Here is a 23,277-nt window from a genome sequence, read left to right as displayed (position 1 = left end):
GCTGTTAACCTTAAACCCTTGCTTAAGATGCTGTCTGCCAAGCTGAGACTGTAGCTCAGTGGCAAAGCACTTGTCTAGCATGTGTGAGGCACTGGGTTTGATCCTCAGTACCACATAAAAATAAATAAAATAAAGGTATCGTGTCCCTCTGCAACAACAACGACAACAACAACAAAGGATGCTGTCTGCCAGGTCTCCCCGCTATTTTTTCATTTTGTCATTGATAAGAATCTTCTGGGAAATACTTTCAGACTCTGTAGATATCTGGTTTCTGATCAAATTTGCATGCACTATATTACGTTTCCATTGGTAATTGCTGACTAAATCCTATTATTTCAGTGATTCCTGTGCTTTTCATTATGATGGTCTCCAAATGGAGACTTGCCAGTGTTCCCATTCAGTTCTACGGAAGAGATTTTCCTTCTCCTCCCTTTACATATTTGTTTGTTTATATCAGTTTGGGCACAAAGATTCTTACTCATTGATTTTACTCAATGAGTTATAAACTGTTGTAATCATTTATTTTGAAGCTCAAATCAACCCAAATTTGGCCAGTGGGCGCCCCTCCAAATTGGCTGCTGATCCTTCTGACATGTTTCTGTTGTGCTTTGAGCACTTCCTTTGATTTCTGGCGAAACAAAATGTTCCATGTTAGCCAGGCATGGTGGTACATGCCTGCAATCCTAGCGACTTGGAAAGCTGAGGCAAGAGGATTGCAAATTTGAGACCAGCCTCAGCAACTTAGCAAGACCTTATCTCAAAATAAAAAATTTTAAAAAAAGAAAAAGATGTTCCATATTTATCTTTCAAACTCTGTGTCCCTGCCCTGGAATCAACAATTTTTTTAAGGAGAGTTACTCCTTCTTGAGGAGAAAATATTTAGAAGCAAGGTCTGAGCACTAGGTAAGTTCAAAGCTACTGAGGTTATATGTTTATTTATACGTACCCAATATCCCTAACTATGTGTGTATTTACCAATGTATGTTACTAGCTATCAATTTATATTGAAATGTCCAATTGTAACCTACAACTATTAGATTCACTCAAGCCTCATTCTTTTCTGTACTCATAGCTCCCTTTTCTAACAGCAAGCAAGGCATCTCCACAATATATTTGTTTACTCAATCCTAGAATTTGCAGTAAGTAGTTTTAGAATTATTAATCCATGTTTTCATCATTATGAAATACAGACCTACTAATTAGACTTCAATGTTGTTTCATAGTGCTGTCTTTAGCTTAAGAATTTATAGTGAAAGTACTGTATTCAAAGTTATTTGGGTTGGTTGTTTTGGAGGTTTTTTGTTTGTTTTTTGGTACTGGGAATTGAACTCAGGGCCTCACATCACATACTGAACAAAGTGCTCTACCACTGAGCTATATCTCCAGCCCTTTTTTTTTTTTGAAACAGGGTCTCACTAAGTTGCGTAGGCTGACCTTGAATTTGTGATCTTCCTTCCTCAGCCTCTGGAGTTCTGGATTTACAGGAGTGTCCCACCACACCTGGCTATTTAATTCCTTGGAACACATGAGCCATTAGCATGGTGGCACAGTTGGGGCTGCACAGAACACAGACCTGGACTGAGCTCCCTCCTCCCACTGTGTTACTTACTCAGCTTTTTGTCATTGGGACAAAATACCTGAGAAAATCAACGTAGAGAAAGAAAGATTTATTTTGGCTCAGAGTCTCAGAGGCTAAGTCCTTAGCTGACTGTTGTTTCTGGGCCTGAGGTGAGGCAGAATATGATGGTGGAAGGGCATGGCAGAGCAAAGCTGCTCACCTTTTGGCAGCTGGGAAGCAGAGAGAGGAAGGGGTTGGGGACAAGAAATATCCTTCTTCCTGGGCACACCCCCAGTGACCTACTTCCTCCAGCTAGACCCCACCTTCTATGGTTTATACCATCTCCCAATAATGGGAGCTATTAATCCATCTGTGGATTAGTCCACTAATGAGGTCAGATCCCTCATGATCCAGTCACATCCCAAGAGCCCCACCTCTGATTATTGCTGCATTAGGGACCAAACCATCAACTCTTGAGTCTTTGGAGGACATTGCAGACCTAAACCCTAATATTCACCATGCCTGCCTTCCCTGCCCCTTTGCACCCTCCCCGGCATTTGCTAGTCTTTGTTTTGAGCTTATATTTCCTCTGTTTTCACACACATGAGCATATACATGCACATTTTTGATTTCCCCTTCTTTTTTTACTTAAAATGAAGCATAACATAAATACTCCTCAATCGCGAAAAGTTTTCTAAAAAATTCCATGTGTCCAATAATAAGGGAATGATTTGAAATGATTAACATTTTGTAGCCATTTAACAGGTTTCCAAATATAAATTTGGGGATAAGTTTACAAAATAAGTTTCAGTGATAAATGCACACATAAGTATAAAATATTTATAAAAAATGTTTTACTCTTTTAGAAAAATGGTGAAGAAAGCTGGGTGTGGTGGTACACACCTGTAATCCTACCAACTGGGGATGCTGAGGCAGGAGGATGGCAAGTTCAAGACTAGCTTAGGCAACTTAGTGAGTGAGACCCTATTTCAAAATAAAAATAAAAAGGGCTGAAGACATGGCTCAGTAGTAGAGTGCCTATGGGCTCAATCCCTAGTTCCACAAAAGCAAATAAGAAAAATGATGAAGAAAATGTAGTGAACTAGAATACTGAAAACCCTCTTAGGAAACACTCAGAAACTTGATTAGGAGAAATTGCACAAAACATTAACTGTGATGTTTTGTGACAGGATTGTAAGTTCGCCAAATTTCCTTCTGATTTTAAAAACTTGTCCCTTACAGAGAAAGTGATTCCTGGACAGCATTTATCAAAACATATTTATGCATTTCTTTAAAATAAGTAAAACATGCAGTTGGTAAAAATGTAGAACCATTCCTAAATAGTTCAGAGAAAAAGTAAGTCTTCCTCCCAGTCTCTCAGTTTCTTCCTAAAGTCTCCTGTTTCTAGGTTCTTTCTGTTTCCCTAGACACAGCCTCTGCATTTGTTGCATGGAGAACATGAATATATGTATTTATCTCTGTAATATACCATAAACATTTTCACTGAGTTATAAACTTGAGGCTTCTTTTCTTTTCTTTTTTTTTTTTTTTTGGGGGGGGGTGCTGGGGATCGAACTCAGGGCCTTGTGCTTGCAAGGTAAGCACTCTACCGACTGAGCTATCTCCCCAACTCTTGAGGCTCATTTTCTGTCAGTATGTATTGCTCTACTTTATTGTTATTATGATTAATTATACTAATTAGCTACAGAATGGTCATTCCCCCCATTTTTAATTTTTTTTTGTCTCAGGATTTTTATTTTTTTTATTTTTTTTAAATTTATTTTTATTGTAAACAAATGGGATACATGTTGTTTGTCTGTTTGTACATGGAGTAAAGGCATACCATTTGTGTAATCATACATTTACATAGGGTAATCTATTTTTAAATTTTTAAAAAAATTTTTGGTAGATAATAATGCTTCATTGGGGGAAAACCTTACTCCCAAAAGTTTAAGTTGTTCAAAGCTAATAGGAAGCCTACACAGATAATGTAGTTTTTTATGACTTTATGCCAAGAAAGTACCAGAAACTAGGTCAGTGTTATTATTTCAAGTGTGGTCCAGCTGTCACTTTTGGGGAACAGGTGAAACATCAGGTGTGTTGGTGAAAGGGATAGTGGCCTTAGAGGCGGCATAAATTGGAAGGGTGGTGTGTAGATCATACCCCCACAGCATCTGGAAACACCAATAGGGACTCTTACTTTATAATTTGTTTGATTTTTTTGTATAAATTATTAGTGTGGCAATGAACAAAAGTACCATTATCAGAGACCTCTGGTGTTTGTCTATTTGAAGAAATTGAAATCAGCAAGTTTTAATGCTATAAAGAGTTAATATTAGGGCCAAGTTTTTACATGTAAATATTATTTGCTTTCAATATAAATATATATTAACTTGATTTTAAAAATCACATAGTACAGAAAGGTGCCTACCCAGCCACCTAGTCACTTGCAGACAACCAGTGTAACCAGTTTCTTGGGGTGTGAACTTAAGTCCCCTCCCTACCTTTGTAATGGGAAAACTTTCAAATGCATGGGAATTTGGAAAAGTACAGCAAGCCCACTCACCTAGAGTCACTAGTGATTTATATCAGATGTTTTTCATTTAAACCGATAAAGTCCTCTATGCCAGTTTTGCACTGTAGAATCCAAGCAGAGAGCAGTGGTTTCATATAGTTGGTACTTCTCTTTAGTGTATAATAGCCCCATCAATAGTCTTGTAGAGTGGCCTTCAACAGGAATGTTGTCTAATTGTTTCCTCCTCATTAAACCTCATCTGGCCTAATAGCTTGGGCAAGACACATAATGTCAGTTTGTCCCATTATTTGGTGATGCTGAATATAATCACTGACTTTATGGTGGCCTTTCCCAGTTTTTCCTCAAGCTACTTGAATCCTTCTATAAAGAAGTAATCAAAGAAACCAAAGGATGAATGATCTCACTGATAAGCAGATGACGACACATATAGGGGTGGGAAGGGGGCAAGAATGGAGGAAGGAGGGACTCTACAGAGGGATAAGAGGGGTGGGAGGGATGGGGGGGAAGAAAAAAAAAATAACAGAATGAATCAAAAACTATTACCCTAGGTAAATGTATGACTACACAAATGGTATTCCTCTACTTCATGTACAAACAGAAACAAGATGTATCCCATTTGTTTACAATAAAAATGAATTTAAAAAAAAAAAAAGAAGAAGTAATCTCTAGGATTGTGCTTTGGGATCAAGTGACTATCCTGTATCTTAGCCTCTCAGGGATCTGAGACATCTTTTTTTTTTTTTTTTTTTTTTTTTCCTGGTCTTGGAGATTAAACTCAGGAGTACCCTAGTCCCTTTGATTTTTTTTTTTTTTTTTTTTTTTTTGTGACAAGAGCTTACTAAAAGCTGGGCACAGTGTCACACGCATATCATCCCAGCAGCTCAGGAGGCTGAGGCAAGAGGATTTCAAGTTCAAAGCCAACCTCAGCAACTTAGAGAGGCAATCAGCAACTCAGTGAGACCCTGTCTCTAAATAAAATACAAAAAAGGGCTGGGGATGTGTCTCAGTGGTTTAGTGCCCCTGAGTTCAATCCCCAGTACAAAAAAAAAAAAAAAAAAAAAAACCTCACTGAATTGGTAGGCTGCCATTGAATTTGCCATCCTCCTGCCTCAGCCTCCAAAGTAGCTAAGAATAGAGGTATGTGCCACCATGCCCTCCTTATGTCAACTTTGATGGCCCTCACTGAATATTATAATCAATGGTAGCAAAATGGTGATTTTTCTAATTGTACTACCCTAGCTACATTTATTGGCTGGAATTTTTCCATAAAGAAAAGCTTTTTCTTCCTCTCCTTTCATTATGAACTCACACATTTGCTTTTAGGAATTCTGCATTCTTTTTTTTTTTTTTTTTTTGTGGTGCTGGGGATTGAACCCAGGGCCTTGTTCTTGCAAGGCAAGCACTCTGCCAACTGAGCTATCTACCCAGTCCCTTGTGTTCATTTTTTAAAAACTTTTTATTATGAAAAATTCTAAACATGAACAAAGTAGACAAACTGTCATGAGCCCCATGCTCCATCAGCTGCGGCACATACCAGCTCATGGCTGCTCTTGGTCCACCCCTACTCTAGCCTTTGTCCCCCTGTGCAGTGGGATTTTGAGGCTAATTCTGACATGCTGGTTCATCTGTAATGGTTTAATGTGTATCTCTAAAAGTTCATGTGTTCTTTTTTGTATTCAATGTCTTGTAATCTATTGCCTTCCTTTTAGATGCTCAAATTGTCCCACATTTGATCATGGAGGCCTGTTGTCTCCTGTACTTTTCCTCTGTACACGTCTCCTTCTCTGAGCACTTCCTTGCTTTTTGGCACAAGATGTTGTAGGCTTACCTTGAGATTCCCTTGCCTGGAACCTAGAATCAGCATTCTCCAACGAGCCCAGTGAACTTAAGTCTTAATGCTGGGAGTAACTTTTTGATTTTATACTTTCTTGTAAATAGATTAAAAATTTTAAGTCAACGATTAAAGCAGATGATTTATAAGAGTTTAGCCAAACAAACAAAAGTAAACACATTGTCATAAATCCAAAACTCTTTAGATCTATAGATTTAAAATTCTTTGATATAACTGAGCCCATGTTGCCTGCAGCACCTCCAGCACAGTGGGTGTGGGAGTGCGGGAATGAGGCTGGTTCTCTACTCAAGTCTCCAGCCCTGACTGCGCCTCGCCAATTCCTTATCCCCCTCCAGCCCAACCTACCTACCTTACTATGGAATTTCAAATATTCAGACATATTTCAAAATCTGATGTTCTTTTTGGGTGTGATGGCACACACCTGTAATCCCAGGTACTCGGGAGACTGAGGCACAAAGATTGCTAAATTCAAGTCCAGTCTTGGCAACTTAGAAAGATGCTGTTTCACATAAAAATAAAGAGTGCTGAGCTGGAGTTTTAGCTCAGTGGTAGGGCACTTGCATAGCATGTGTGAGGCACTGGGTTCAGTTCTCAGCACCGAGTGTAAATAAATGAGTAAAGTAAAGGTTCATTGACAACTAAAAAAAAAAAACTGCTAGGGATGTAGCGCAGTGCTAGAGCACCCCTGAATTTAGTCCCCTGTACCACACATACAAAATCTAGATATTCTTGTTTTCTTCTCCTATACTTTTTTTTTGGGGGGAGGGTACCTGAGATTGAACCCAGGGGCACTTAACCACTGAGACACATCCTCAGTCCTTTTTATTTACTGAGACAGGGTCTCGCTAAGTTGCTGAGGCTGACCTCAAACTTGCAATCCTCCTGTGTCAGCCTCCCAAGTCACTGGCATTGTAGGTGTGCACCACCACACCTGGCTCTTGTATACCTTTTTTTTTTTAATGTATATTTTGTTGTTGTTAATGAACCTGGTATTCATTCATTTATTTATTTATTTACTTATTTATTTATATGTGGTGCTAAGAATTGAACCCAGGCACTCCACCACTGAGCTACAACCCCAGCCCTCTCCTGTACCTTTTAAAATTATCGAATCCTATAAATTCGTTGAAAATATCTCGTATCCATTCTTTCCAATAATAGTGAAAATAATCATTTTATTAACAATGACAGGGACAGTGCTGGAGCTGCACATGTCCTTTCTAAACCTTTTCTTCTACTTTCTGTAAGTAGCACTGTTGGTTCCATGTCATAGAAGAGGTAGAGGCTCACAGCATGACAAATTGCTCGTAAAGATCAGACTTACCTGCTAGCTATTGATACCATTTTCCTTCCCAGCTCTCTCCTTTTCTAAGGAAAGACTTTAAGGTAGTCTTTGAGAAGGAATGAAATGTAATGGAAAAACTAGAGTTGGCTGAGTAGTCAGAGCTGAGTCGTTGATCCTGCTCTGCCAGTGAGTGATTCTGTGGGCTAAGCTCCTATCTTAAATTTGCTGAGCCCTGGTTTTTTCCTCTGTAAAGTGAGTAACTCTAACTGAGCAATAGAATCCTCAGGGAGTTTTTAACAAATATGGATGCCTGAACCTCACCTTCATAACTTCTGATCTAAACAGCCTGGAGGAAGGGCATTAGGCATCAGCATTTTCCAAAAGCTCCCCAAGTGATTCTCAAGTGCAGCCAGGGTAGAGAACCAGCAGTCTAGATGATTTCCACAGTCAATTGCAACCCTACCATCCCCTAATTAGACAATTGTAGTTGTCTAGGTGATTAATCTGCCTTCAGTCTCTTCTGAAAGATGGATTTCCACTACTTTAACCTCCTAAAACATTTACTTGGTGACTGAACCAAATCATCTGGGAGCTTCCTGTTCCTCCAGGAAGAAGTACAGATCCCTAGTCCACAGTCAGATTTCACTGATCAAAGCCCTCCATTCAGCAGGGCTGATCCTCTGTGGTGTCCCCTAAACAGACCAGGCACTTAGTGAATTTGAACCTTTACTTATTGGTATCCACTGCATGTCCTTCTCCACTCTATCTCGGTTTTTCTCTTCTTCAGGGCCCTGTCCCTGAACTTGTGATCGCTTGGCTGTAGGGGAAGAATAAGGATGACACAGGGGATCCTAACAGAGATACTCAGGTTCACTGAAGTAGAAAAATGGGAAGAGATTTTAGTTTGAATAGAAGTTATTAAATTTGGTTTGGGATGTGGTTGTCAAGTATGAGGTTCCTAAAAGACAACCAGGTTGAATGACAAACAGCTATATATATCCTAAAGCTTAAGAACATAAATATGGACTCAAATGGGACTGATCAGCATATAAATTGTAATCAAAGCAGTGGGAGTGGATGAAATGGACCAGGGACAGTGTGTCAATAGAGAAAAAAGTCAACCAGAAGAGAAACCCCAGAACATCTTAACATTTAGGGGATGGACACAGAAAGAGTGAGGAAGAGTAAAGCCAACAGGGATCAGCCTCTTGGGGAATGAGAAAAGAGAATGGTGCAGGTAGGAGGGAAGAGGGCCTCAGAGTGGAGCACCACTAAGATAAGGACTGGGACACTTCTGATAGATTTAGCACCTAGGAGGCTGTTGGTGTCCTTGCTTAGACTTGTTTCCAAGAATTGTTGGTGCAGAAGCCAGACTGCAGTAAACTAATGGAGCAGGAGGTGCAGTAATGCGCATAGACAACTTCAGAAAAATGGAGGTTGCTGATGGTGTGGTAGCTATGAGGATGTATAGGGTCAAAGGGAATTTTGTTTTTAAGCAGGAAACACTTGAAATTTTCTTCAAAGTGGAAGGGAAGGAAAACATGCATTCTAGAGCACTGGCAGGATTCTCTGTAGGCCTTAGACCTCTTCCATTGTAACAAGAGGGAGGGGAAAGATGAATGTGGCCATGCAGTTTGTAGTTTGTTGGTAGAAAGCCTCATCTGTTTCCTAGGTTTGAAGATAATGAAATAGCATTCAAAGCAAAATGGACTAGGAGAACGAAAAGTTTTCTAGATGGACATGAGGCTCAACTAATCTTGAATACCATAATTATGGTACACTACTAATCTGTTGTGTTTCAGTGGGCCTGTGTTTTCTGGATGGTAAGTTTTTCAGTGTTTGGTACTCTTTGGCTGCCTTCTCTGTGGTCACCACAATGGACACTGTAGATAGTCAGATGTCTTATCAAGGTACTTTGGATTGCAGCTGTCAGAAACATACCCTGACATGTTTAAGAGAATATGTTCTGTGAATGAGCCCAAGTCCTGGGAGTATAGTACAATGTTTTGTAAGGGTCAGAAACCAGACTCTACTGCTCTCTGGGACCCTTTAAGATAATATGGCCTCTTCTCTGTTTGTTATCGTTTTCTCTCACCAATTTCCTAGACCACTGACCCCCAAAGCTATCTTTACATTATTCCAAGTAAAGCATTTAACAGCCACTGGCAAGTACAGTGATTTCCAAACTTAGCAATGCATCAGAATCAGCTGGAGAGCTTTTAGAAACTATAGATTCCTAAGCACAACATTGGATTTCTGAATCAATTTTTGTGGTTACAACCCAGAAACTCCATTTTTCTGAAGTTCCCTGGGTGATCTTTTTTTTTTTTTTTTAATAATTTTTTTTTTATAACTTTGTTTACTTTTTATGTGTTGCTGAGGATGGAACCCAGGGCCTCACATGTGCTAGGCAAAGCATACTACTACTGAGCCACAACCCTAGCCCTCTCTGGGTGATCCTAATGTAACTCACATTTGAGAACCCTGCTCTTTTGGATTCACCTTTCACCCCAATTCTGAGTCTGATTAGACCTTAAGTGTTTCAGTAAGCCATGGCCAGAGGAGCCTTGGGCAGCATGAGGAAGCAACTTCCTAGGGCCTCTGCTGCTCTGCAAGGCCTTTGTATGAGTTAGGGAAAAGTGCCCTTTTGAATCAAAGTACAGAAAGAACACCCCTCTGGGTAGATAAACTATTCTGCTGGCATGCTTGGCAATTTTAAAGGGGGACACGGTATCCCTTCCATAGAATAATTTAACTACCCTCTGGCAGATAATACAACCATGTGGGTTTTCTTATATTGCATTAGCTAAAACAATTAGGTTGATGTTGAAAGCAGTGGTAAGAGGGGACATCCTTGCTTTGTTCTTGATCTTAGCAGGAAAACTTCAAGTTTCTCACCATTAACTATGTTAGCTGGGCATGGTGGAACGTGCCTGTAGTCCCAGCTTCTCTGGATGCTTAGGCAGGAGAATCACTTGAGCCTAGGAGATCAAGGCCAGCCTGGGCAACATGTCAAGATCCCATCTCAAAAAACAAGTAAGTCCCGATGGGCTGTGGGTGTAGCTCAGTGGTAGAATACTTGCCTAGCATACACAAGGCCCTGGGTTCAATCCCCAGCATCTAAAATAATAAAATAATAATAATAAAGTATGTTAGTTCTAAGTTTTATTGTAGATATTTGTATTAAGTTGGAAAAGTTCCCATCTATTCCTAGTTTGCTCAGCATTTTATTGTTGTTGTTTTCATCAATGGGTGTTGTATTTTGTCAGATACTTTTTCTGCATCTATTGATAAGAGCATGTGATTTTTTTTTCATTAGCATATTGAGATACATACTTTTTTTTTTTTTTTTTTTGTGGTGCTACCACAGACCAAACCCAGGGTCTCATCCATGCCAGGCAAGTGCTGTACCCCTGAGTCACATCCCCAGCCTGTCTGCCTGCCTTCCTTCCTTTCTTTCTCTTTATTTATGTTTGGTACCGGAGATTAAACCCAGGGGTACTTTACCACTGAGCTACATCCACAGCCCTTTTTATAAATTATTTTAAGACAGAGTCTTACTAAGTTGCTTAGGGCCTGACTAAGTTGCTGAGGCTGGTTTTGAACTTGTAATCCGCCTCAGCCTCCTAAGCTGCTGGGATCACAGGCATGCACTACCATACCCAGCTTCTTCAGCCTAAATATGTGATGGTTCATCCTGAGTCTTTTTTTTGGGGTGGGGTGGTCCTGGGGGTTGAACCAGGAGCGCTCTATTCCCAGCTCCTTTTATTTTTTTGCCAAGTTGCCAAGACTGACCTTGTTTTAGTCAGCTTTTTTGCTACTGTGACTAAAAGATCTGACCAGAACAATTTTAAAGGAGGAAAAGTTTATTTGAGGGCTTACAGTTTCAGAGGTCTTAGTCCATAGAAGGCTGGCTCCATTCCTTGGGGCTCAAGGTGAGAAAATATCATGGCAGGAGAGAGTGGCAGAATACAAAATATATACCCCAAAGCCACCCCCCAATTTCAGTCTCCTCCAGCCACACCCTATCGCTTTAGTTAATCCCAGCAGGGATTGATTCACTGATTGGGTTAAGATTCTCACAACCCAATCATTTCTCCTCTGAACCTTCCTGCATTGTCTCACATGTGAGCTTTTGGGGGACACCTCACATGCAAACCATTACAGACCACATACTTGCTATCCTCCTACCTCAGGCTCCCATGTAGTTAGGATTATAGGTCTATACCACTGTGCTTAGCCATAAATTGATTATTTTTTTAAATGTTTTTTAGTTTTTGATGGACCCTTATTTTTTATTTATTTATATGCAGTGCTGGGAATCAGACCCAGGGCCTCACACATGCTAGGCAAGTGCTCTACCACTAAGTCGTGACCCCAGCCCCATAAACTGATTTGTAAATATCAAACCAACCTTGCATATCTGGTGTAAGTCCCAGTTGGTTGTGATATGTAATTCTTTTTATATAATACTAAATTTTATTTGCTAAATTTTGTTGAGGATCTTTACATCTATATTTATGAGAGATACTGGTCTTTGGTTTTATGTTCTTGTAAAGTCTTTTCTGATTTTGGTATTAGGGTAGTGCTAGCCTCATAAAATGAATTAGGAAGTTTTCCCTTTGTGTCTTATCTTCTGGAAGAGATTATAGAGAATTGGTAAGATTTCTTCCTTAAATATTTGGTAGAATTCACCTATGAACCCCTCTAAACCTGGTGTTTTCTGTTTTGGAAGATTAATTACTGATTAATTTATAATTTAAATAAGGATTATGATTTAATTTATGATTGATTTATAATTAAAATCGTCTCATTTCTTCTTGTGTGAGTTTTGACAGATTGTTATCTTTCAAGGAATTAGTTTTATCTTAGTTATCAAATTCATGAATTCATTGGCATATAATTGTTTATAACCTTTTATTTTTCCTTTTTGTGTGCTAGGGATTGAACTCAGGGCCTCACACAATGCTAGTCAAACACTCTACCACTAAGCTATACACCCCATGCTAGTATTCTTTTAATATCCATGGAATATGAGGTGATGTCCCCTCTTTCATTTCCAATGTGGTTAATTTGTATCTTCTCTTTTTCTTAGCTTGGCTACAGACCAGTCAATTTTATTAACCTTTTCAAAGAATCAGTTTTTAATTTCATTGATTATATCAGTTTCCTGTCCTCATTTCATTGATTTCTGCTCTAATTTTTATTCTTTTTCTTCTACTTTTTTTTGGTGGGGTACCAGGGATTGAACTCAGGGGCTCTTGACCACTGAGCCACAACCCCAGCCCTATTTTGTATTTTATTTAGAAATAGGGTCTCACTGATTTGCTTAGGGCCTCACTTTTACTGAGGCTGACTTTGAACTTTTGATCCTCCTGCCTCAGCCTCCCCAGCCACTGGTATTATAGGCATGTGCCACCACGCCTGGCTGCTTTTGGTTTTCTTTTTTTTTTTTTTTTTTTTAAGTTTTTTTTTTTAACTTGTTTTTGTTTGATTTTTTTGTTTTGTGTTGGTGCTGGGGATTGAACCCAGGGCCTTGTGCATGGTAGGCAAGCACTCTACCAGCTGAGCTGTATCCCCACCCCTATGGTGATTGATTTTAGATCTTTCTTCTTTTCTAATACACATATTAAATGCTATCGATGTCCCTCTAAGCACTGCATTTGCTATATTCTACCAATTTGTTTGTTTTTGTGATGGGGTCTCACCATGTTGCAGAGACTGACCTTGAACTTCATACTCTTTCTGTCTCAGCCTCTCAAATAGTTGGGATTACAGGCATGTGCCACTGCATCCAGCTTCATCCTCCAAATCTGACAAATTGTATTTTCATTTCCATGTAGTTTCTCTTTGAGAAATTAAGGAAGGAGAAGAGAATACTTATGAGAGATGGAAGGAGGCCAAACTCATCCTTTTGTCAGGAACTCACTTTCTCAATAGTGGCATTGATCCATTCACCAAGGCAAAGCCCTCCTGACCTCATTGCCTTTTAAAGGCACACCTTTCAACACTTGTTGCATTGAGGATTCATGGGATTTTGGGAACACATTCAAACCAAAGAATCCCACCCCCTGACACCCAGAATTTATGTCCTTCTCATATTTATTCTATCCCAACAGCCCCAAATCTTTTTTTTTTTTTTTTTGCGGTGCTGGGGATTGAACCCAGGGCCTTGTGCTTGCAAGGCAAGCACTCTACCAACTGAGCTGTATCCCCAGCCCGCCCCAAATCTTTTAACTCACTTTAGCACCATCTTAAAAATACAAAATGCAGAGTCTTACCTGAGTCAGATATGCCTGACACTCAAGGCATGGTTCATCCTGAGGCAAATTCCTTTCTAGCTGTGTAAGTCTGTAAAATTAAAAAGGTAATACGTTTCCAAAATACAGTGGTACAACAGACAGAATAGACATTGCTGTTCTAAAAGGGAGTAATAGGAAAGGAAAAAGGCGGTGACCGGTTCCAAGTAAGTCCAGAACCCAACAGGGACAAGGTCGTCTACTTTATATGCATTCTCCTGTCACCCTGGGGTAGAAGTTGGGTCATCAAAGGCTTGGGCAGACCCACCCGTAACTTTGTTGGGCTCAGCCCATCAAGCAGCTCTCAAGGGTTGGAGCCTCTTGTCTTCAGCTCTTCCATCTGGTATGGCATGCTGGTAGCTTAATAGTTCTAGAGTCTTGAGTTACGTTTCAACATGGGCTTCCAGGCTGTCTAGTACATCCTTTGAAATCTAGGTGTTGGCTGACTTGGCCCCACAGTTTGTATACTGTGGGTACTAGAATTAGCACCACATGGACATCACTAAGGCTTACCACTTGTGCCTTCCAGAGTGGCTACATGAGATATACCCTTTCTGATTGAGCCATTGCTGGGACAGCAGAGAAGTAGTGCCCTGGAAGGCAGGAGCAAAGTCCCAAGGTAACCTGAGGCAGCAAGCCTATGAGGGCACCCCAGTACCACAGCCACTGAATCACTTTGCCCTCCTAGAGCTCTGGGCCTGTAATAGGGAGGGTGGCCTCCAAGATGTCTGAAATGAGGAAGTGGGGTGTGCATCACCGTGACAGTGTATGCTTAGCATGCCTGAGGCCCTGGGTTCCATCCCCCAGCACCACCACCAAGACAAAAAGGTCTCTGAAATGCCTTCAGGGTCATCCTCCCATTGTCAATGAATAGCCTCTGGCTTTGGCACCTTTGCATGACACTTTTTTTGTTCTTTACATGACTGGCTGAAGAATTTCCGAATTTTTACATTGTGTTTCCTTTTTGATTATTAATTTAATCTTTTAATCATTTCTTTCTTCTCTGGTTTTTTACTATGTACAATAAAATAAGCCACATAGATCCTTTAATATTTTGCTTAGAAATTTCTTTCTCCAGCTATCCTAGTTCATTGCTCTTAAACTCTAACTTCCATAAAGCCTTCAGGCATGGACACAATCAGCCAAGTTCTTTGCTATTTTATAATAATGATGGCCTTTATTCCAGTTTCCAATACCTGGTTTCTCATTTTTGTCTAAGATCTCATGAGACTTGCCTTGGTTGTCTTTGTTTCTACCAGCATTATGGTCATGCCCACTTACATAATCTCTAATAAGACTCAGAACTTCCTAGAAATTCTTCAGAAGGGCCCTTCGTCTGATCTCTCAGCAGAATTGCCCTTAAAATTCCCATTATGGCAATACAGGCTTCTTCTTCTAGCTTGCTCCTCCATCCTCTCCAGCCTCTGCCCATTATTCAGTTCCAAAGCCACTTTGACATTTTCAGGCACTTTTCACAGCTGTACCCCACTTCTCTGACCCAGTTGTGTGTCTTAGTCCATGTTGAACTACTGTAACAGAATAACAAGAGTGGGTAATTTATAAAGAACAGAAATTTATTTCTTCTCGGTTTTCAAAAATAAAAAGTCCAAGGTCAAGGCCAGCCTCTGGTGAAGACCTTATTGTATCATTCTGTAGCAAAAGGGTAGGAAGGCAAGAGATTGCATGCACTCTTGCAGAAGAGAGTGACAAAAGGAAGGGGACTGACATTCCTGCAGAATGTTTTTTGACATGGCATCTTGTTGTGTTGCCCAGGCCAGTCTCAATCTCACTTGATTTAAGTAATCCTCCCACCTCTGTTTCCCTAAAAGCTGGGACTAGAGCTGAGGAGATAGTTCAGTTGGTAAAGTGCTTGCCTAGCATGCACAAGGCTCTGGGTTCAATTCCTCAGCACCACCCAAAAAAAAAAAAAAAAAAGTTGAGACTACAGGTGTGCACCTTCATGCCGAGATAATGACCTTCTTAAGGTCAGAGCCCTCATGACCTATTCACTCTTAAAGATCCCAACTGTCAATACTATTGTATTAGAGATTAAGTTTCCAATGCATGAATATTAGAGGCTAGAATTGGATATTTCCCTTGTTCTGCATAAAAAGCTAGAGGGGGCTAGAGTTGATTATTTGCCTTCCTCTGAATAACTAGGGTCTGAATTAACCCCAGCACATTAGGCTTTACTAAAATAGTGTCTCCTAGGGAAGCCTTGTTAAGAACAGAATGCTCTGGCATATTTCAAAATGCTTCCTTTTCCCTCCCCCTGCAGGAAGCACGAGGAGATTTTTCTCTGATATTCACTGTGAGGACCTGGTAGAACTCCTGGAGGTAAAACTCACAAAAGTGTGAGGGTCCCCTCTGCCTAGTTCCCCCTGAGTTTGTATCTCTCAGGCAGGCCACACTGAGCCTCCAGCAGTTCGTCACTTAAGGTTTTCCTTTCCCTAGTTCCTGTCCATAGGTTTCAGGTCTGGTAGATCATGATTTTCTGCCTCTGTCCACCTGTCACTTGCCCTGTTGCACATGGCAGTGGTTTGCCCTGTGGCCTCACTTCTCTGACAGATCTAGGGAGAATTCTTTACTTTTCAGTTTGTTCATCTTTTAGCTGTTAGAATAAAGACTTGTAAAACTTCCTTAAATGTCAGACCAGAAACCTGAAGTCCTTGTGTATTTTCCAATCTTACTGGCCCCAACCCATTTTTATAGCAGTGGGGCAGTTACCAGAGATTTGCTAGGTAAACTCCACATGATCTGCTTCATTAATGAAATGTGTTGTTTGATAGATATCGTCTTGTTAACATGGAATTGGCATTTTTCAGAGTATATGGTGAAGAGAGAGAATTGACACATGAAGTATTTGAGTACAACGGGATATATCTATAGGTCCACCTGTTGCCAAAATCAGTGGTCTAAAGAGTTAAAATTGTCCACATTAGTAGAATTCTTAGAGCCATATTCTGAACAAAATGCAGATGGTCACCACTTAAAGTGTTTCAGCTTAATGATTTTTTTGACTTTAGAAAGGGTTTATCATCCTAAATTGAGGAGTATCTATATACTTAAGTAGCTTTTATATTTGCGAAGGGAAAAAACACGTTATTTTCTTTTTTGTGATATTAGGGATTGAACTCAGAATTGCTTCCGACTGAGCTATATCCACAACCCTTTTTGCTTCTTATTTTGAGACAGAGTCTCATTAAGATGGTGAGACTGGCCTCAAACTTGCCAAGGGTAGCCTCAGCCTCCCAGGTAGTTGTGATTACAGGCATGGGCCACCTACCATGTATTTCAAGAACAAGTCTTCTCTAAAAGTTTTCTAAAGTTCATGAAAACAAGATGATGACAAATTTTATTTCTGGAAAAGATTGTTAGCTGGGGCAACTTAAAATTTGGGGAAATGGGAGGAAGTTGATGGCTTCTGAGTGTGGGGAGGATGGGGCTGGGGAGGCAGAGACCCCTGTGACTTACATCTCAATAAAATTCACTTATTTTTATTGAACGACCCTTTACTGTGTGCTCACCATGATTCAGGTCCTGCTCTGACTGGGCATATGGCAATGAACAAGACAAACCCAAGTCCTGCCTTCATGAGAGGACTGGGAGTGAACAGCACACCAGTGAACTTCTACAGACAGTGTAGACTTGACAGCAGAGCTTTCCGAACATACAGGCCTGGTACATCAAGGAGATTCCAATATAGGGGCCAGAACAAGATCCCCAGTAGATGATGATTACTGTCACCATACCCCTACCTGTGCCACCCCCAGCCTCTGCCCCACAGTGTAACAACTGGAGTGAGTATTCTAGTCCCAAGGAAAGGCATACAGTTCAGTCCATGGAGGTAGTTAGAAGATAAAAATGCACGAATATCAGTGCTCAGTACCCACAAAAGCAAGTAAGGAGATTTTAAAAACACTTATCCCAAAACATACTCCCAGAGGAATCATCCTGTTTAAATAGACTGTACAGTACTATATAAAAATATCCTCAAATGATAGAAAATTCTCTTGCTTTGATGCTAGGTTGTTTTTCGTTTTTTTACTCTTTTGTATTGTGAAATAGAAAACACTTAAGAAGAATGCATAAAACGTAAAGGCATTAGGCTGGGATGTGGCTGTGGCACAGTGGTAGAAAGCTTGCCTTGCCTTGCCCACAGCCTGGCCTTGGGTTTGACACCCAGCAGAAACAACCAAACAAAAAAGCATAAAGCATAGTTAAAAAATTATAGAGCAAATACCCATGGAAAGTACCACTCAGCTCAAGAAAGTGGATACCGCCAGGTGCAGTGGTACACATCTGTAATTCCAGCAACTTGGGAGTTTGAGGAAACAGGATCACAAGCTCGGGGCCAGCCTCAGCAACTTAGTGAGACCCTGTCTCAAAATAAAAAATATAAAGGGCTGGGAATACAGTTCAGTGGTAAAGAGTCCCTGGGTTTAATCCCAGTACCAAAAAAAAAAAAAAAAAGAAAGAAAGAAAGGTGAAGGAAGGATTTTTCCTCCTAGCCTCAGTCCTCCTGGCTTTTTTAGAGATCTTGTGTTTGCTTTTCTTGTAGTTGTACTATATGTGCATGCATGGGTTTTGTTTCATTTGTTTTTGATAACCAGGAGTCATTCCAGGTCATGTCTGATAAATTAGGTGAGAGATGAAACTGCTAATACCATTTTTAACAAAAATAATGTGAGCTAAGTATAATTCCAGCAACTCAGGAAGCTGAGGCAGGAGGATTGCAAGTTCCAAGGCCAGCCTTAGCAACTTGGTGAGACCTTCTCTAAAAAGAAAAAAGAAAAAATAACAGGATGTAGCTCAGTGGTATAATATCCTGGGTTTATTGCCCATTACAAAAAACCAAAACGGTCTTTGCTCTGAAGCCATGAAGATGGCTTTCTTCTATTCAATGTGAACCAGCCATTGAAAGAAATTCCTAATATTTGTGCACTGGCAACACACTGTAAGGACTTTTGGTCATTTGAGCATATTAATTCTGGTTCATATATTTGTCTTTTGATCTCATTTTTTTCAGAGTCCCACCAGCCTTGCCCTGGTAAACCACATTTTTCTACCTTTGACCTGATTAGGTGTTTCTTCAAGGTGATCCCCAGTGTTCATGCCCTGGACATATTTGTGGAAAGGGCATATAGTTACTACTTGCCCCAGGTCTCCTGCAATATGGGTGTCCTCCAGGTAGAGAGATTCCCTGTAGCAGAACATGAGGGATCAACAAGGGGAAATGCAGTGGAAACTGGAAGATTTTGAATTGACCTTTCCACTTGTGGTTTTCTTCCTAAGAATTTGTTGGTTATCTGCCTACAGTAGTACAGATTTGCCCTTCCTTGCCCATGGAAGAATGAGAAAAGTGACCATTTCTGACTCTAATGATCTCCTCTGGTCTTGCTTGGGTAATGTCAGAATCCTTCCCATTTTTATATTAGAAACAAAAACCAAATAAATAATTGTTTCAAACAGAAATGTTAACATGACTAGGCCACTGCCAAGGTCTGTGTGAGCACCCAAATGTGAATGGAGGGTGACAACATTGTACTTGAGCCATGTTATTAGTTTAAGTCCCCAGTGGGGGATAGAATATATAATATGAAAACAAAAAAGCTCTGAAAAACCAACTGCCCTATGAAGTAGCAGTATCATAGCTGAGTAAAGTTTGATGATACTTTGAAAATCTTTTATCATCTTACTTAAAAACGCATTATATAAATTGGGCTTGGTGGCACATTCCTGTAATCCCAGCTGAGACAGAAGGATCACAAATTAGAGACCAGCCTTGGACCCTTAGCTGAGACCCTTTCTCAAAATAAGTAAAAAAATCTGGGATTTAGCCCACTGGTAAAGCGCCCCCTGTGTTCAATCCCCAATACCCTCAAAAAATGCATTATAAAGAAACATTCTTTAAAAAAAAAAGAAAAAACATAAATATACTTTTGGGCTGGGCTGAAGCTCAGTGGCAAAGCACATGCCAAGCATATGGGAGGCACTGAGTTCGATTCTCAGCACCATATAAATAAAATAAACAAATAAAATAAAGGCATGCTGTCCATCTACAACTATAAAAATTTTTAAATTTAAAAAAAAATACTTTTTTTTTTTTAAGAACACCTATTAATTCTTAAATACCATCAAGTTCAGTGGTACAGCAATTACCTAGCATGCATAAGGCCCTGGGTTTGATCCTTGGCATAGGAAAAAATTTAAATTTATATCATCCAGTTCATCTTCCATGTGCTTCTTGCCTCCAAGTGCAACAAACAGTCCCAGGTGAAAAAAATATTCTGATGTCAAGTCAGCATCCCCTCTGAATAGTGTTGAGAAAATTCAGTGTGCCTATAGATTTTAGAGGATGCACCTTGCAAAATTCTTCCAATGTGATAAGAGAATCATGTTTTTAGTTTTGTTTTGTTATATAATCTGAAAGTGATGTCAGGTCGACATTAAAAGACTTGTTTGGCATCTTAAGTCATCTATTAAAGCTTTTAATAATGAAATTAATTTTTCCATCTTGGTTATATGTTTCACAGGCTCAGAAAAAATGTTTGAATCAGACCTCCCCCATGTCCACTTCCAAGACTGCAGACGGCCTGAGGCAAGCACAGATCCCTGGGCTCTTGAGCACAGCACTGCCAGGTTAGGAGCCTTTTTTAAGCTCTCTGCAGGCTGTCCCTGTCCTCCCAACTCCAGAGGACACTCTCACCTCCCTCATTCTGCATGAAATCTTTGACTGAATCTCATCTCCACTCTGTTCTTTTTTCTTTATCTGTTCCACAGTGAAATCTGGTATTATTTAGCATACATGACTGCGATTATCCTCATGTTGCTTTATATACGTTTAGAATCCTCCCACTTCCCAAAGTGGAAAATACTGGTGGGTTATATCTGCCATTTTTCTCTAAGACTTTGAACACCTGTAACTACTCAATTAATGCTTAAAAAAAAAAAAAAAAAGGATGAAAATTTGAGCATTCCTAGTCAGTTTCTTCTTTGGGACTCCTTTCCTTAAGTTGTATTTTGGGGTTCTGAAGTACTTAAGACCTATTTCTCAGAATAATTTGAAATTATAGCATTTGCAGCTCCTGTTTATTACCATTAGTTTAATTAGATATATCTATTACTTAAATAGTCTTTAGCAACCCTAATCTCTGCCTCTAAATGCACCCCCTGCTCCCTCCCTCACAACATGCATCCACAATAAAGAAATTCCTTTCAGCCGGGTGTGGTGGTACACACCTATAATCCCAGTGTCTCTGGAGGCTGAGGCAAGGAGAACTCAAGTTCGGGGCCAGCCTCAGCAATTTAGCAAGACCCTGTGTCAAAATAAAACAATAAAAAGGGCTGGGGGTGTAGCTCAGTGGTAGAGCACCTCTGAACTCAATCCCCAGTATAACACACACACACACACACACACACTAAGAATCCTTTTCAGACTGCTTGGTCACCCGCACATGCTGGGCGGTAGGAGTATAGAGTGGACCTGACTTACCATTTCTGTTGAACATGTCTTCTGTATTAATTCCAATAGGACAGGATTCTGGAAACAAAGTTATGCCGGCGTCTTTAGGAACTGCACAGCCACAACAGGAAAAAGCAGTTGGAGCATCTCCTGGCCAGCCAGCTGTGCAGGTAGAAAACTATTTGCACAGCTCCTTCTTCATAATTTGCATAACTGAGTGAAAGTGTGGTTGTGTCATCTGCTTTATGGTTGCTGTCCAGCATTGTGTGCACAGCCAGCCTGCCCCTGTATGCCACAACTGTGTGGCCACTGAATATCTTCCTGATGGGCCATGCCTAGTCATATTTATGTTTCGAGCATGAATGTGTCTAGTGTATTTCTGACATGTTCACAATGCTTCATGAATCCATCATTTCCCTGTCAATGATGTACCAGCAGGGACTGGGTGTAGCTCAGGGGTACAGTACTTGTCTAATGTGTGCAAGGCCCTGGGTTTAATCCCTAGTAGTGCAAAAAGAAAAGAAAATACATACATACCCATCATCAGATCAAAGCAGATCCGTTCTTGGTGATACTGAGAAGGGTTTTATTTTTGTTTGTTTGGGATTTTTTTCTTTTTTTTTCTTTTTCTTTTTCTTTTCTTTCTTTTTTTTTTTTTTTTTTTTTTTTTTTTCAGTATTAAGGATGTAAGCTATATCCCCAGCCCTTTTTATTTTCTATTTTGAGACAGAGTCTCACTGAGTTACTCAGACTGGCCTCAAATTTGCAATCCTCCTGCCTCAGCCTCCTAAATTACTAGAATTATAGGTATGCACCATGTACCCTGCTGAAATTTTTTTTTTGGTAGTAACATCCAGAAATGTATGAAGTAGGCAGCCCCTTTAGTCTTTTGACTCAACTTTGTCTTTTAAAAATCTAACATTTCAAACTACTGGTCTACAAAAGAAGGAAAAAAAAAAAAAAAAAATATATATATATATATATATATATATATATATATTTGTCTTTAGCTTTACTAAGGCCTTCATTCCATCTTCAAGAAATTTACCAATTAATAGTTTGATAAAACTTGCTGCAGACTAGGCCTACCCTGGCATACCCAGTAAAGGATCTGCTTATTTCTCAGGTTCTCACATAAGGCATCTTTGTTTCCTTAATGATGTAAGAAATGCCTCTTAGACTTCATACCTCAATTACATGTAACAAGAGCTTCAAAGTGTTTGCTCCCTCATTTACCACTGAGAAAATGGATTAATTAGTATCTACTGAGTTTTCAGATGTTCATGATGTTGGCACCCCTCTCTTCCAAAATATAAAGATGCTTTTGTAGAAGTTTGAGTGTTAGGCTTTAAAGTACAAACTGAACCAAGCTTGGTGGCAGGTATCTGTGGTCCCAACTACTAGGGAGGCTGAGGAGGATCACTTGAACCCAAAAGTTCAAGGTCTGGATGGGCAACAAAGCAAGACCTCATTGCTCCCCAAAAAAAATGCACAAACTGATACAAACTTGAGTTCTTTCTAAGCAACTGACAGTGCAGCTTTCTATACTCCTAACAGAGTATAACTTCACTACATGGAATCTGTGGACTTGTTTTATATTTTAGCAAGGCACATCTGGAGCCTTACAATATGCTCTTAATAGGCAGTTGAAAAATATTTGAAACATAGTCACCTTTATGTGTAACTGTATTCTGCTTTTTTCAAAAGGGAATAATAAGAGGTGTTTTTTATCTTTAGGTGGACAGTCATTCAGGAGGACAAAAAAGGCCTGCTGCAAAACAGCTAACTAAAGGAGCTTTGTGAGTCACCTTTGGAAATGACAAATTAAATTTTAACATTTCTCCAGGTCCCTAACCTTCAATACATATACTACAGAAGTCAGGTTATTATGATTAGTTTATTAGCCTTTTTAAAAAGTACTTTGAAAATCTTTTCCTGTGCTTTCATTTCATTAGGACCTATGAATATATCAGATACAGCTTGAGTGTACTGTTTGCTCTTCTGTTCTTAAGGAGAATAGTACTTTGTCTCTTTAGAGACAGGGAGTCTCTGAGGAGAAGCCTAGCTTGATAAGCTTCTGCATTTAAAAGCACAACTTTAGTTGGCCAGTAGTCAGCTGTGGCCAAAATCTGTGTGAGCGCCCACACGAGAATGGATGATGGGAACACTGCTTTTGAGGTCATGGTCATAGCAGTGATCCACAAAGTACAAAACTGAAGGAAAAAACCACACTGCCGAGCTATGAAAATAACATTCCTGTATATCTTATTTTCTTTGCATGC

General features: G+C 39.9%; 1 protein-coding gene across 6 annotated transcripts in view; it reads left to right on the top strand.

The window, feature by feature from the left end:
• Bicral (BICRA like chromatin remodeling complex associated protein) overlaps positions 1-23,277 on the top strand; it is a 102,385-nt gene that overhangs the window by 67,315 nt on the left and 11,793 nt on the right. For 5 of the 6 annotated variants that reach the window (XM_047557723.1, XM_047557722.1, XM_047557725.1 and 2 more), the window contains 3 exons: positions 20,067-20,172; positions 21,065-21,165; positions 22,733-22,794. In XM_047557723.1, the coding sequence (XP_047413679.1) occupies positions 20,067-20,172; positions 21,065-21,165; positions 22,733-22,794 (269 nt within the window). The remainder of the gene's footprint in view (positions 1-20,066; positions 20,173-21,064; positions 21,166-22,732; positions 22,795-23,277) is intronic. The other variant, XM_047557727.1, reaches the window with a different exon arrangement.

This window comes from Sciurus carolinensis, chromosome 7, assembly GCF_902686445.1.
Source record: "Sciurus carolinensis chromosome 7, mSciCar1.2, whole genome shotgun sequence".
Classification (NCBI taxonomy): domain Eukaryota; kingdom Metazoa; phylum Chordata; class Mammalia; order Rodentia; family Sciuridae; genus Sciurus; species Sciurus carolinensis.
This window is presented reverse-complemented; position numbering and strand designations above follow the sequence as displayed.